Source organism: Theobroma cacao, chromosome 5, assembly GCF_000208745.1.
Source record: "Theobroma cacao cultivar B97-61/B2 chromosome 5, Criollo_cocoa_genome_V2, whole genome shotgun sequence".
Lineage (NCBI taxonomy): Eukaryota > Viridiplantae > Streptophyta > Magnoliopsida > Malvales > Malvaceae > Theobroma > Theobroma cacao.
This window is the reverse complement of record NC_030854.1, coordinates 39,200,977-39,217,130: the sequence shown is the minus strand read 5'-3', so window position 1 is coordinate 39,217,130 and position 16,154 is coordinate 39,200,977. Positions and strand designations below refer to the sequence as shown.

Here is a 16,154-nt window from a genome sequence, read left to right as displayed (position 1 = left end):
CTTGTGTGGCTACAAAACATAGTAGATTCTATGTTTAGAAAGGAATTAACTCACTCCAATGCAATGCAAGCTCACTGGGAAGTCAACGCCAATGCTAGCTTGCCCTCCATGGCTCTTTTACTTTCCATTGTGAAAGAAAAGGAGGGCCACTTAAGCACCACTTCAACTGGGTCTCACAACAAACGGAATCTTATGATGAATAGCAAACAGATGTAAAGAAAATCCAAAACGTCTAAACTAAATGTATGTTTCTGATAGCTGTCAGAGAGGCCTCGGAAAAAAGGAAGGTGGTTTCTTTCTATCTTTCACCATAAGTCGATGATTACTAAGGAAACCTTGTCGGTTGTTCATTTTATCTGAGAATGGTTAAAATAATATTTGAGCTATATATGGAAATTGAAATGGAAATGGCAATGTAGACCTAATGGGGGCGTGGGGGAACGTCCGGTCCGGACATCACCTTCCTAATTTGGGGTCACAAGCGAAAGCCCCAATTGTACACGACTTTTGTTGCTGTCAGCGACCAAAGCCACAAATGTTTTCATAATTGTCCTAAAAGTCAAGTGGAGCTATTGCACCATGATTATCCATGGATGAAAGTTACTGAACCATCAAACTCCACTGTGCTCAGCATCGCTCCCCTCCCCCCTCCGGTTCTTTTTGTGAATAGTATCACGTTCCAAAGTGTTTTACTTTGGTTTGCACTGTGTTCCGAAGGTGGTTGTTTTTAAATCATCTTCCTTTCCTGGTGCTTAATCACATATATACAGTAATATATAATTGTCATTCCACCGACAGCATTTTAATGCCCATAATAATAAAGAAATAAACAAAAACAAATTAGCAAATATTGGTCCACATGCATTATTTTTTTATCCTAATTGTATACTGTATTAGATTATGTGCATAGTAAACGTTGATGCTTGGCTTGAATAGTGTAATTAAATATCAATGGTAGTGGCTTTTCAAGAAAAGAATATTAATGGTAATGCTGAAAATGGAGGTAATTAATCTGAAATCTAAGTGGGGAGTAGTATGGTATGGTATGGTTTAGGGCTTGCAAGAAAAAACACCCAGATCTAGACTATATATGACCATGATCCATCTGATTCTTTCCGCCTACTCAGAGCTGGGTGGACCTCAAAAGCTGCATGTGATTACTGGTCTGAGGCCAAATCCAACTGTCTCACATTCACATGCACTACTCCTCTTTCTGTTAATTGGGAGGTTCACCAGTAAATGATGTTGTGTCTCTTCCACGGGATCCACACTCATTCTTCATTTCTTGCCAATATTACAGGCAGCACAGACATGGATGGTAGTTTTACATATTTTCCTAGCTAACAGATTCAGTTTGACATGGGAGCTCAGAATGTATGTTTACGTGCAGCGAGCAAAAAGTTGCGTGTACGCAAATTAAAGGAAAGGAGCCCCTTGTGTGGTTTTAATTGGTAAGAGAAGACAAGAGAAGAGAAGCATGTAACTATCATATTCCTGCTAACTAACTGATACCAATCGTCCTCGTGTTTGGGACCTAATTTTCTAGGAAAAGGGCAGCCCAACTCAAAAGTAGCTAGCTTACCCAACCATGTATAAAGAAATGGTGAATATATATATATATAGATAGATAATAAGTTAGAATGATATTCCACCGAGACCAAGAGATGCTGGGCTGTTATGGGGATTTAGATAGATATAATTGGTCCTTCCTAGCGATGGCTGTTGCCCGGTCAGGCTTCATCATTAATTTAATTTGGACTAACAATAAAGTCGACGGGTATGATAACTAAATGGGATGTGAAATCACAACCTCTAAGTCTTGATAAGCATGCATGCCAAATTTTGTATCCTACCATTTATATATTTTTATTAATCTGCTAATCATAGTCGGAAATCTACATCCAATCTTAATTTGGTTGATCGAGACACTAAGAAGAATCACACATGGAGCATGCAAGGGTCAAGGTTACTGTTGCCCATTTCTGCCTGCCATGCTTAAATACTAATAATAATTGAGAAAAAGTTACATAAGCAGATGAGAAGCATCAAACTGCAATTCTTGGTAATAAATCTTTCTTCTTTAATCAAACATACAAGTTTACACTTCACTTGCGCCCATGACCATGAGATAAATAACGAGTACCTCCCTTGGGCTGAAAACAGCTGGAAGGCAAAATCCTGTGAGTGTGAGCCGAAGCACCGCCGATATCCATAGCATGGAGGAGACCACAATTATTAATTAAATAAATAACTAGTATGAAATCTGAATTCTCTGTGTACCACTACCGCTACAATTCTTCCAAATCCAATCTCTTTCTTGTATAATATCAAGACATTTCCCCCGACCACCTCCCCTTCATCTTGCTTTTCTTCTAATCTAATCGCACGGTGCTCCAATTGCCTGTTACTTAGGATGCCTGCCAACTCTTGCTCTACTTAGCCCTTCTCTTAGATTCCATACGTGCTCCTCCCAGTATTATAACCTCGAAAAAGCCCGGCAAAAGCACTGTGCTTTGCAATTGGCATCTCCCTCTCTCCAATCACCCCCCAACACACGGCTCCTTGAATTTGCAGATTTACGAGCTGCATTCTTCTTCTTCTTCCGTATTTGGCTCCTTGACTTGAAAGGAGCAACATTTCCTAATCACAACTGTGCACTAGCCATAAATTACCATTTTCTTTTAAACCTTCTCTGTCTTTATTAATCATGTACTAAATTAAGCTTACTGCTACATTACAATTTAAAAACTCATCTGCAAGATTCAAGCTTTGGCTTTTTCCCTCTCAAGATTTGGGGAGCAGAGAAAAGCAAAGATGAAGCTTTTTTGTGTTGGGGTTTTTGCGGCATTTGTTTTTTGCAAAGTGGTTACTGGGTTCTTAGATTTTAATGAAACAGAGCTGTCTTTTATTGAGGCTTACGAATATGGAGTCTCCAAACTCAACTACAATCCTCTCATGGTTGGACTCACTCTTATTCCAAGTGCCGGCGCTCAAGGAGCTGGTACATTTCTATTTTTCTCATTGCTTTCTACTGTTGTTTCTGCTCATGATTTCTTTCTTATTTCTTTATATATTTCTTCAGATTGCTGGATTTAAATATATTTTTTTCAAAAAAAAAAAAAAACTGGGTTTTATGAGAATGACACTAATAAGTATTATCATGCCGTTATTGTATCAGCTTTGAAATTGCTTCTTTTCAGTCAGTCTTTTAATTGAAGTTTGCTTCTGCCTCGTTCCCTTCATCAAATTATTTTTGCCGGTTTATTTGTTGTAACTTCTATTGTACTTTACCAAAATGTAAAATAATAGTCTTAGAAAAAAGGAATAGTAATGGAGTTATTAATAGTAAGAAAGGATTGATTATTATTTTCCGTTTGACTACCTTCCCTCCAGGCCTCCTTTTGCGCAATAATTTCAGCGGTCTGAGTGAGATAATATATATTTTTTTCAATTTCTTACCAAATTTATGTTTTATTGGCCACAAAATGCACTTAACAAGGTTGATTCTAATGATAGCTATGATTAAATTATCTTTTGTCATTCTACGTTTTCCCATTATCTTTTGTTGTGGTCTTTCTTGCTTGATGATTTCATCTGCTGCCCTCATCTTCTTCGGCCTGACATACTCTTTGTTTCAAATTTACTTTATACATCTTTTACCGAGAATCAGTGAAATTCATCCTGCTGAAATTTGTCTTGGCATTTTGTCCTAATTTACTTGCTTCTGTCTGTCAATCCTACAGTCTGCCTGGATGGAACCTTGCCAGGTTATCATTGGCATCGTGGATATGGATCAGGAGCAAATAGCTGGCTCATTCAGTTGGAGGTCTGTGAGAGACTATAGAAATGATTTAGCTTGAAATTAAGTATAGAAATCATTGCAACATTGTGGCTATTACTTGTTCGCATTGTCCAACTGATATATTCTAGGATGTTATTCGAAATCCAAGGTCTTTGAGCTATAAGTGACAGATGAATTCTGTAAAAGTTGTATGTTTCTCTAAAATGTTCCTCTTTTGCATTGTTGTTTATGCCTTTTTTTCTGTTGCGTCTGACTATTTAAGTCCAATTGACCCTTTTAGATAAAAGTTTGGATGGATGGGTAACTTAGACATTTATCTTGTCTCAGGGAGGAGGATGGTGCAATAACATTAGAACTTGTGTCTACCGCAAAAAAACCCGACGTGGATCATCCACTTACATGGAAAAGCAGATACCATTCACTGGAATATTGAGTGAAAAAGCTGAAGAAAATCCTGGTTTCCTCTTAAGCTTTATTTTAAAATAAATATTCCATACCAAGCAGACTTTATAAAAACTACCATTTTTATCATCTTATTTTATTTCATATTAAATTGCAGACTTTTTCAATTGGAACAGAGTAAAGCTTCGTTATTGTGATGGTGCCTCTTTTACCGGGGACAGCGAAAATAAGGTAGAAACCAATTTCTTGCATTTGCTTTCACCCATAGAATGTCATCTTTGATTTCTTTTTGGTTTTTAATGAGATGAAGCAGTACAAAAGAAAACTGGGACCTTAAGTAACCATTGACCACCAAATCATGACCTTGGAAAGCCATTTTACATTACTCAGAAGAAGCTGTTTCCATCCATTTTTTAACTTTCCGTGCACACTTTTCCAACATAGAGCTGGTTGTAGAAACAAATACTACAAGATTTTTTACAAAAAAAAGTAGTAACTCATGGAAGAATATGAATTGCTTCAGCGTTGGATTAAGCTATTGTTTCCAAGTGATTGAAATAATTGACTCTTTATTTATCTTAGATGTTTAAACAAGCATCTAGTCTTGAGAGGTTATCTCCAAATTTATTCTTCTTTATGTGTAGCATATGTTAAAAATTAGGCTATTCTGTGTTTAGGCTGCACAGCTGCAATTTAGAGGACAACGTATATGGTTAGCTGCAATGGAAGATTTAATGTCAAAAGGAATGCGCTATGCAAAGCAGGTTCGTATATATCTTGATTATGACCTTTTTTAAAAAAAAAAAAAGAAGTTCCCCTCTACGTGGTCATTTATATATTTTATAGTTGGAAGAAAGGGGGATTTGAACTTGGGATCTCCAATTTCGAGGTAAAGTATGGCCACTATTAGGCTATGCCTTGCCACCCTTTCATATTTATTTTTTGTAACAAAAAACTATTATATTTCAGGCTCTTCTTTCCGGCTGTTCTGCTGGGGGTTTGGCAGCAATTTTACACTGTGATGAGTTCAGGAACTTGTTTCCAAGAACTACTAAAGTTAAGTGCCTTAGTGATGCTGGTCTATTCCTTGATGCGTAAGTATCAATATCCTTCGTGGGTTTTGTTTTAAGTAACAGTAAGACATAGATTGTTCCTTATTTCTTAATATATTTTCTTTATATCCTCTCTGGACTGTAGGATTGATGTGTCTGGTGGTCACACGCTTAGAAGTTTATACAGTGGCGTGGTCGGGTTGCAGGTTCTGTATTAATATTTGTATTTACATAGATGTGGGTTTATTTATATATGCCTTTTTCTATCTTCTTTCTATTGATGCCAAGGATTTGGATTCGCAAAAGATCTTAAGCAGATATGATGAAGAGCACATGCAGACAGATGCAAAACAAAATATAAATAATTAAAGAAAGGAAGGAAAACCTTAAAATTTTTATGGCTTCACTAAACTTTGATTATTTATTGTGCAAGTTTCTTGTTGATATCACAGGGTGTGCAACATAACCTTCCTCGTATATGCACCAACCACCTTGATCCAACTTCGGTATTATCTCCTTTCTTATTTCTTTCTGGCTCATATCTAATTCGAGTGATTAAGAAGAAACATCACGTGATATCGACACATATTTTCTTGCTCTACTCAGTACTCACTTGCCTGAAACTCCCTTCTTTACAGTGTTTCTTTCCTCAAAATCTAATCAGCCACATCCAAACTCCACTGTTTATTCTTAATGCAGCTTATGATTCATGGCAGGTAATAATCTGTCTCGAGAATAGCATTATCAATTTATAAAGGAGGACATGATAATACATACTGCTATGCTATATTAGAGAACTCTACGAAGTTGATTAATAAACTAGATGAATAAATTGGTTTTCCTTTCTTGAAATCAGATACAATCCAGTATAGCTCCACCATCGGCAGATCCACATGGTTATTGGCATGATTGCAGATTGAACCATGCAAAATGTTCTGCATCTCAAATCAGGTTTTTACAAGGTGATTTATATATGTGAAATTGATTAAGCTTTCAATTTTACATGCAATTCAACACATGATAGACCATATTTAGCCACCTTAAGGGAATCTCTTTTCTTCTGAACCAGGCTTCCGAACACAGATGCTTAATGCTATAAAAGGGTTCTCAATGTCTAGACAGAATGGATTATTTATAAATTCATGTTTTGCTCACTGCCAAACAGAGAGGCAAGACACATGGTTTGCTGATGATTCTCCTGAAATTAGAAACAAGGTATGTCCAATAAATAATTCATATCAGATTTTGTGAAGCTTATGTCATACGAATTCGTATATTAGATTTCATTCTGTTATCACATTAAAAGGGGGGTCATCAAAGAATACATAAAAAAGCCTATATCATTCCTTGCAATTCTATACATGGAGTTCTCAATGTCCTTCCCTTACCCAATTGTAGCCTAACCTTCCTTCTACTACTAGGGAGAATAGTGGTTTTAATAGTAGTTTATTACTAAAATTTATTAGTTTGGTCCAGTTTTATTAGATATTGTCTGGCCTTTTCTTAATTTTGGCAACTGTGTTTATTGTTCTTTAGTTAGATATATAATGACTTTGTAAATGATAATGTGCCAGCCAATTGCAATCGCTGTTGGAGATTGGTATTTTGACAGAGCAGGCGTGAGGTCCATTGATTGTCCATACCCTTGTGACAAGACTTGCCACAATCTGGTTTTTAGATGAGCCAATGATAAATATTAGTTGGCTGATATACATGGTGAGGTTAGACGTAGCAGGTATCTTCCTATCCGCAATTCAATGGAAAGTGGATACAAGACAATAAAGAGGAAGGTTGCTGAGAAATGCAAATGCAATCAGCAAATCTTCTGCAATGTTTTCTAAGCAAAATTGCATTGCTCAAATTTTTTTCACCCCTCTGCCCAAGGTTAAGCTTGATGCATGTATGTCCTTGTTAGCGGTTATATTCCCCCATTGAATTCTATATTTCCGTAGACAGCGTGCTGATCATTGTTTTAACTTTGCAACTGTAACTTTCCAAGCAGACATATTTTTGAGCAAGGGAAGGTTTTTTTAATGAGCTTCTTCTCTATTATCAATGCAAAAACATGTAGAAAAGCCCCTATAACCATGAAGGGTTGGGTTTGAGTCATTTTTAGCTCGATGAATTTGGCTTACAAAAGTTTGGATTTAAAAATAAGAAATCCAGTTGTTGTGCCATTTTTAATTTCAGAAAATCTCTTTGCAAGTAGACAGAGAGTTGTATTAATCATATAATGTCATGTTCCTTCCATAAAATAATATTGTGATGTGTGAAATCATTATACTAATAGGGCAATAGCACTATGCATTTAGAAACAACTGGTCGCTGTTCACATATCTGTTGACTGGGACAAGATTTCCAAATTTCCTTCAAATAGGATGGAAGAAGATTCCTCGTCTGCTGGCTGCACAAAAGCTACAAATGAATGAATGTTATGCCATCTGGCTAGTCCTTTTATGCATTAATCCCACAACTTAATTGTATTCATGGAACCTCATCCAAAGGGATAGGGATAGGGATAGGAATAGTTGTCGATTGCAATCATCCTGAAAGAAAATCAAGCTCTACCGTCCCCGTCTTCTGATTGAAATGCAAGTTAACCTTTTCCATCTTACAAGAAACCCAAAGCAAAGATTCGGAAATTATTGAATTTGTTAGAACAACAGAGTTTCAGAAACCTGATTGGGATAGGAATTTGCAAAAGCGTCGTCTCCTCACCATCTCGGTGTCCTCATGCGTTTGAAATGCATTACTTTTTTGTGTTCTTCCTGCATTTATGATTGTAGGGCCCCAACCAAAGGCCAATAATTCAGATCACATGTGTTTGAGGTATGCATGTATATATTAACAAATACATTTTTTTTTTGTTTCTCTAAATTATAATTCATGTATTGGACACACATATATATATATATATATATATATATATATGCTTCCTGCCATGAATGACTGGAAATATTCTTTACAGAAAGCGACTGTACTTTTTTATATTCTGTGGCTGAGGCTCATAAACATCACCATTTATAGAGCAGACTTCTGTGCCTTGGTGTTAATTTATGGCTTTTCGATTATGCTGTATATTCAAGTTATCAAATCCTGGACCATATTTCTTCCCGAATGGTACCCCCTACTCCCCAAGTCACCTTTCAACACAACCCTCCAGTTCCAATTAATTCAAAGAAATATAAGACTAGTTAGTGATTCAGCTTGATCTTTGTCTCTGTAAGAATAAAACTTCCCTAGATGCCGACTGGAGGGACCCCTATCTGATATTTCTCTTCCACCCAGATGCAGTAAGAGTTTAGGCCCACCCCAAGCCCAAGGACACCAAACACGGTATCCCTCATGTTATTCGTGTGTGGATTTTGTCGCCTCGCAATTCACTCTGCTCAGAAATATCCTCATTTGCTTCAACAGACGGAATTGGAAGTTTCTAGCTTCACCGTGCCCTTGAGATAAAGTTCGTGAAGCAGAGAATGTATATATAGCCTTCATCAGATTCCAAGTCCTTGTTATTAGTTTTCTTTCTCGTTGACTAGTTGGGGATAGCTACTTGTTATAGCTAGCTGTGGGGCTTTTTCCGGCCATGTTAGATGGATCCATCGGCCATACTGCGTTACTGACTAGCTTTTTTACGAGGTGAAGCCTAGTATAATTTCTTGCCTTAAAAGACTGTCAAAAAGGTGAAAACTATCTCCATCTATAGGAGACAGTGATGGACCTCCATTCAAGAAAAATGGTCCCCTAACTTTTGCCTCAGAAAAGCACAGAAATGGAATTTCAACTTAATTCGTGCTGCCAAAAAGAATCAATATGGTTAGAGGTGTATAGTATGAAAAAAAAAGTGTCGTAAATATTGATCCTGGGAAAGTGAAAGATTTACATGGATATCCAAGGGCTACAGTCACAATCTCTCTGGACTTCGCTTTCTATACAGAAAAAGGCGACAACGTTGGTTCAACCAAAAATCTATATCCTTGGATTGTTTACAGATAAATTGCACTCTTAGAGACAAAGAAGTTTAAGAAATAATAGTAGTAAAACAAAATTAATCCGTTGGAGCAGGCCTTATTCTGAAATTCTAACGTGTTTCCTGGTGACCAAGGATGACAGTATTCTGTAACATTAGGACAAGAAATTTTGTATCAGGCACATTTACAAAACAACAAGACAATTCTATAGCACACACCTATAACCAGAAGGCTCTTTCTCCCAAGCCATTGCCAGCTGAAAAACTTCACATATTTCTCTCTTTGCTTGAATTAGACTGCACATGTTATAAATTAAAGAAGCTAGAGGGTTTGTCCAAAGGCCACAGCTAGTCTCTGGAAATCCTTAGCATACATATCTGAAACCCGTGAAGCTTGTTGGTGCTGATTCTGAGGCCAAGTGTTACTTGACCCGTCCGTTATGAGTTGTGCTTGCGGTTTCACCTCATTGTACATGGCTTGAGAGGATTGGTTCAGCATTGGCGTTCCTAGGAGAAATGGGCTATTCAGATATTCGGACCATTTGATGTCATCTGGATCACCTTCTAGTGAGCGTATTGGGACACCTTCACCAGATTTTCCACAGTCCGCCAGTCCCCATGAGAAGAGGTTGCTCTCAAACAAGATACTGTTGCTTTGCAATTCTACACTGCCACTGCTTCCATTGCTGCTACTCGCATTGTTACTGTAGCTGCTGCCTTCCCAATTCTGGACCCCATTGACATCGCAAGAAGGATTGTCGCAAGGAAGACTAACAGAAGGCTTTACACGTATTGGCGTTTGGAAAATTGAGCTTGACATGGTTGGCAGAACAGTTTGTCTCAAACTGGAGTTGAACTCTGAAATCACTTCAGAGGAACTGGAACTTGAATTGAAGCAGAGTGAAGTACTTTGACTCACCGACAGCCCAATATTGGGGGCATAATCCAATTTCTGGAAAGGGAAATAGCTCACCAAATCAGATGGCCTGCAACTTGTGGTGGTGTTGCTCTCGTGGGTGGTTGCAAACCTATCTAGTAAGAATTCCTGAGTGTGAGGAGTACTTGTAACATTAACATTATTGTTTCTGCAGTTACCACTGTTATTCATCTTGGAATGGGAGGAAACCTCAAGGGGGTATTTCTCCATGACTGTAGAAGGTGATTTTGAATCCATCACTTCACCGAGGTTCAGTTCATTGGATCCCGCAGAGGCTTTGTTGCTCGTCGGGAGCTTCTCCTTGTTATCATTCTCAACCTCAGAGAGCGGTTTGTGCGTGTTAGGGTCAATGCCTGTTCGCCTAAGTTTCTTTTTAATGCAGGAATTCCATAAATTTTTTATCTCATTGTCAGTTCTCCCCGGTAGCTGAGCTGCAATCTGAGACCATCTGATGAACAAATATACAGTATCAAAGAATAAACCGATTATCTAGTAAGCACAAGGCACAAAACAAGAACAGGAAAACGAAAAAAATAAAAAAGCTTTGCTAAGAGCTCTATAAAGAAAATAACCAATACCTATTGCCAAGGACTGCATGGAGTTCAATTATCAAATTCTCTTCCTGCTGCGAGAAAGCTCCTCTTTTCAAATCAGGCCTCAAGTAGTTAATCCATCTCAGCCTGCAGCTTTTGCCACATCTTTGCAAGCCTGTAAACATCCGTGAAGAATACACAGGAGGGTTTAATTTTCTTCACTCGCTATGTTTTGCAATCTGCTTAAAGTTAAATACAGGGACTAATATTGGAAAAAGGATACTAAACCTGCCAGTTTAGGGACAGAACTCCAGCAGCCATGCCCATGCTTAGTAATATAATTCAGAAGTTTCTCATCTTCCTCAGGAGACCACAGGCCTTTCCGTAGCTTCTGCTTATAACAGCAAGAGTGTCTCCCCATGTGGAGTGCAACTCACCTGCAATGCTGGGAAACTTATCAAGTTTTCTCAGAGCGACCTTTGAAAAACTGTCAGCAAGAAGAGAACAAGTTTTAGAATGGATCCTAGGCAGGAGGGAGGTGTTATATGTGGAGAGAGAGATGGAGAGGCGATAAGGAAGTTAGGAAAAAAAATTGGCAGCCTGTTAGCTAGGGAATCAAATTAGTAGGAGGAGATCCCTCAAGAGAAAAGTCACCTTCAAGAAGGTGATTGGAGATTATGGTTTTGAATTTATATTTGATTTTGCCCAGTTGTAACAACGTCTCATGCACTGGTTGGTCCATGTCAGCTTCTGGGACTAGATATAAGGCGGGCTCCTCTACATATGGACGGTCCAGATGCAACTGCGCGTGTACAACTGATGGAGAGGGGCATAGGGTGGGGGCTCCAATAATTTGACTTGCATATGTCTCATCAGAGTTTGGGAATTAAAAGACTTTTGGCAGCAAATGGTGGGGCTTTTGACAGATGTTTTACTTGATGGCAAAACCATACTTGCATACAACAATACTGTGCTCACCAGCCCCGGTAGAAAAAAGTTACGGGGTGATGGAGAGAACAAATGGAATTACAGTGCAACTTAGCAACGAGTATAAGAGCTGTTATGGTTTGCATTGACATTTAAGCAATACCTATTTCAACTAAATTTACCGCTAGATTCCCAATACAAAATCAGCCACAAGAATCAGGAAAGGGAAAATTTCTTGCAGACAAGAAATACCCATGATTAGTTAACATTTGCTGATATGGTAAATTGCAATCAAGTTGGAGATAACATAAGCTGTACACATTCCTTTATAGTCTTGTTTTTTAATGAAGCATAAATATATGATTTATATTGTTGTTCTCCATTACTTGTTTCTTTTTCTTGACTAGCTGCTGTGACAGGTACTTTTCAGATGACGCTCAACCTCTCTTCTTTTAGGCTTTTTGGGTAATTTCCGAAACGAAAGATGAGTTTGGAAAGTTTCATAAATTTAAAACAAGAGTATTTTCAACAACTTTGAAAATCAGGGGGCATATTCCTTCTCCCTTGAAAAAGCATTCAAATTCTACCAACCCCCAAATGATTAATCTGAAATGTCCATCTCCTGTTTTCTGTATTTTGGTATGCTGATTCCATCTCCATGCAGGGCAATAGCCAAATAAATGACAAAAGGAAGTAAACTGGTGTACCTTTGTAATATAAATACACCAATCACAATAATGCAGCTGTCCTCTGTTGGACTGAGTGAGCATGTATTCCGGAAGAGCTCCGGACAGGGACAAATTACAGATATACACAATTTGACAATGTTGATTGCACTATTCAATGTCAGCTCTCTCTCGAGAATATGAATCAATGGAACATGATTCTCTTTGCACCAATCTTAATTAATTAACTAATTAATCAATTTATATGTATGTTGTATCATAATCTCAAAAGAAATGGATCCGTATCATTATTCAGTACTGAATTAATAAAGAACACAGAATACAATAATTGGCCAAGGGAAAAGTGACAAAAGAAATGTTGACAAACATTATAGAAATGAGAGTGCTAGTTGATTTTGTGTAAAGTATTAATATTGCTACGCAAGGTATGCATGGTTTACAAACATCCAAACTTGCGAAGAGCTCCCCTTCCCTTGATATTTAATTGCTCTCCTTAAGCACGTTCCGGAGTTTAGAAACAGGTACCAGAAGAAATATACATATATATATATATATATATATATATATATAAGAATAATTGGAATAATGACAATCATTTTAACCTTCTGCGATGGCCTATCTCCGTGTTCTAACATTATGAAGTTTCCTTGACCTTTAGCAATGTCCTGATTCAGGCATCCCAATTTGATATTAAAAAACACAAGTCACGGAAAGATACTTGTAATCTCCATACCTCATCATGCCCTCATAAACTTATCTTATCATCATAGCAGAATATATATATATATATATATATTTATATTTATCAGCTGTTCCATGGGAAGTCAACCACTGTATAACTTGGTCTTTTGCCATTCTTCTTCTCTTCTCCAACATAGATATCTTGGTAAATGATGGGACAACTTTGCTGTCATTTCTGTTTCTCCCTTTGTTTAGTCAGCCGACTCAGGCTTATGTGTTAACATCTCTTGCTTTTGATGATCGTTTCGTTTACTTTGATCAACTTAGGGAGCGCTATTCAGGGGAATGAATCTCTGTCTTGTAATTTAATGATTAGAAGGTTCGGTTAAAATTCACTAATTGCTGGAAGGGGGCGTGATTGCATATGCTTCGTACCTCGTTGCCCTTGTCTACGCAGAGAGCTCTCCTCTGGGGACAGGATCCTCTGTTGCCTTGATTTAAAGCTTCCGGAAACACGTCCACATATCGATATGTTACATCTTTTTTCTTTCGCTTGGGGAATGTATATTCCCAAATCAGGTTTTAAGCATCGTTTTTGGATCTTTTTACCAACCTGTTGATCTGGGATTCCTTTGCTCTTGGCTGAATATTACTGGAAAAGCTATTACATGGAGGATGGAGCACCTTTCCCCAAGAGTTTTTTTTTTTACAGAAAGGCTAAATTAAATGGGACTTGCATTTAAACAGCATAGTTTGACAGAAAGCACATAGGCAATAGCAGTTCATGCCAGCCTGCAGAGGTTTATGAATTAGGCTTTGAAGCAGATTTCTTGTGTGATTGGAATTTACACTTATCGCACATGCAGTATTTGGTTTCTGTAAAAGCTTTGTAATTAATCAAACGAGATAAAAATAAAAAAAAAATGATCCGAATTCTTCTTGAAGTATAGTTCCAACTTGTTTGAGTGGAATAGAATTACAGAAAGAACTCAACTTCCTTGCCTTCACCTAAGAAAATCATTCGGCGGCAGGTCTTGACAGCTCCCATCACCTTACCAATTATTGTTAAGTCAGACATTTGTCAAATGACAACACATGAACACACTTGGGTAGAACAAACTATACTTAACAAGCCTAATCGTCTGTAAAGTGTGGAGTTGATGGGAAATCTATGACATAATTAAATTGATGATGAGGAAGATTCGCAGGATGATAATCAAATGTCATTTGAAAAATGAGGGGACACAATTCAAATGCTCTTGAAAATAGAGAGGCCTCTTTTCATTATCTCTAAAGTTATCCTCCTGCTAAGCTAACCAAGGGACAGACAACTAGTTGACAAGAAAGAGAAACTGTTTATGCTAAATAATGGAATCGTCCTCATTGCTTAGTCCATATTAGCATAATTACCAACTATTATGTGTTTCAGGAAGAAAAATAGAGGAAAAAGTACAAAGTAACTCTTGGAGCAATAGTCAAGTCCATCAAGGTAACTCAGGAAGGTCTGGTCTAGCCTACACTATAACCTGAAGGCCCTCTATCAGAAGCTCAGTTTAACTTCCATTCGATGTCAGAAATGGATCACTGACAATTCCAATTCAACTGTCAATATTGTAGGATTGCAGGTTTCCATTTTCTATTTAAAGTGTTCCTATCATTTTGCTTGTAATTACAATCTGACTCGGTACATTATGAAAGCATAGTCCAGCTTTTCCATCCTTACAACAAGGTAAAGATTTCTCATGTAGTCATTTTGGATTCCAACCTCGGCCGCTTTCCATAGGGCAGAACCCAATTTTTTCAGAGATAATGCTGTCTTTCAGCATCTTCATGATTTACATGAGGACAGTGCCATTAGATCCATGATCAGATAAAGTTGTTGGAAACATCCCACATTTTTTTCCCCAGACAGCTGAGTGATAAAAGGTCGATCCATTCAAGTTGACCTTAATGCATACGCTTTAATTGGCCCATTAACATTAGCCGGAAACACAAGCACATGGATATCTCATAAGTTTTAGTTAAATCACAACTAAACTTACTTGTCTTTTGTCTTGTCAGTGCAATGAGTGATGATGACTGACAAATTAATGTCTATGTCACAGCATTGCTCGCCATACATGGAGCTTAAGATCTTAATAACAATCATTAATCGTCAGTTAAACACTACAGTTGCTTCCACTTTGAAGGATGTCCTGGAAGAATTATCTAAACGCTGTTAGCAACATGTGTAAAGGGGAGAGTTGTGGCGTTTGATTTTTGTAAAGGTGGAGGGTGATTGACTTTAATTAGAAGGCAAAATTATGAGAAGACTAAAAGCTCTTTAACTCCATCAATTATCGAAAGCCTTAAGGCCTTTAACCCCATCAATTATCAAATGCTTTGTCTGGTTGAAACGTTCCTTATGTGCCCCATCTTTGAATAATTACATGTTTGCTTTTTTCTTTGTAGTGGAAATGATAGTCAACTTTCTTCCCGCATTAACATCATTGCTTTTCATGCCCCTAAGTGAACAGTCTAAATACTCTGATTGGAGGACTCTCATGAGTTGAGTCTTCTCAATCAATATGAGCAGAGCTTGGTATGAAGCATTAATTGGATTGGAGCATGCTTAACCCAGTTTGATTAAAGGTGTCCGCTCAATATTCCCAAAAAGTAGAATCCTCAGGAAAACCAGCAGAGGAACATGAATTATTCTCTTTGGGCCAATTTGATAGGCACTTTTTCAGATTTTCTCCACCTATTTGATCGCCTGCTGTTTTTTTTTTTTTTTTTTCATTCTGATTGCCTATGGAAACTTCTGCAAACCATCATACCTTGATTATTTTATAGGTTAGGGAAGGGAAGACAGAAGCAGGAAGGAGATTTTCATTTTTCACCGATATATAGCAAGTAAGCACACTTATTGTGTTAGTTTATGGATTGTGATAACAGAACAAAATTTAGGACAGAGATGGTCCCGTAAGCAGAATAGTGTCTTTGTGAGAAGCCTCGAGCTAAGGTAGTGGGCTTGAGATTTCAAGGGTTGAAGGGGGAATTCCATTGACAAGTGACACCTCCTCCTCCTCACCTCACCACCAAAAAACATAAGTGGCAAACAGCGGGCGTTTTGTCTCTGCCTTTTAGATTCCGAATAAACCATACAATACAATACAATGCATCCT

The 16,154-nt window shown here is 37.7% G+C and overlaps 2 protein-coding genes across 2 annotated transcripts; one reads left to right on the top strand and one right to left on the bottom strand.

The window, feature by feature from the left end:
* LOC18600650 (pectin acetylesterase 12) lies at nt 1,967-7,365 on the top strand. Its single transcript, XM_018121423.1, has 12 exons — nt 1,967-3,001; nt 3,744-3,826; nt 4,130-4,259; nt 4,362-4,435; nt 4,882-4,968; nt 5,174-5,298; nt 5,402-5,462; nt 5,709-5,762; nt 5,895-5,972; nt 6,113-6,218; nt 6,326-6,471; nt 6,831-7,365. Exons 1-12 carry the CDS (start codon nt 2,815-2,817, stop codon nt 6,936-6,938), a joined length of 1,239 nt encoding a protein of 412 aa, XP_017976912.1. The 5' UTR covers nt 1,967-2,814; the 3' UTR covers nt 6,939-7,365.
* LOC18600649 (transcription factor MYB86) lies at nt 9,093-11,479 on the bottom strand. The gene is made up of 3 exons (XM_018121422.1): nt 10,985-11,479; nt 10,742-10,871; nt 9,093-10,611 (listed from the first exon to the last, which is right to left on the bottom strand). The coding sequence occupies exons 1-3, from the start codon at nt 11,115-11,117 to the stop codon at nt 9,549-9,551; spliced, it is 1,326 nt and encodes a 441-aa protein (XP_017976911.1). The 5' UTR covers nt 11,118-11,479; the 3' UTR covers nt 9,093-9,548.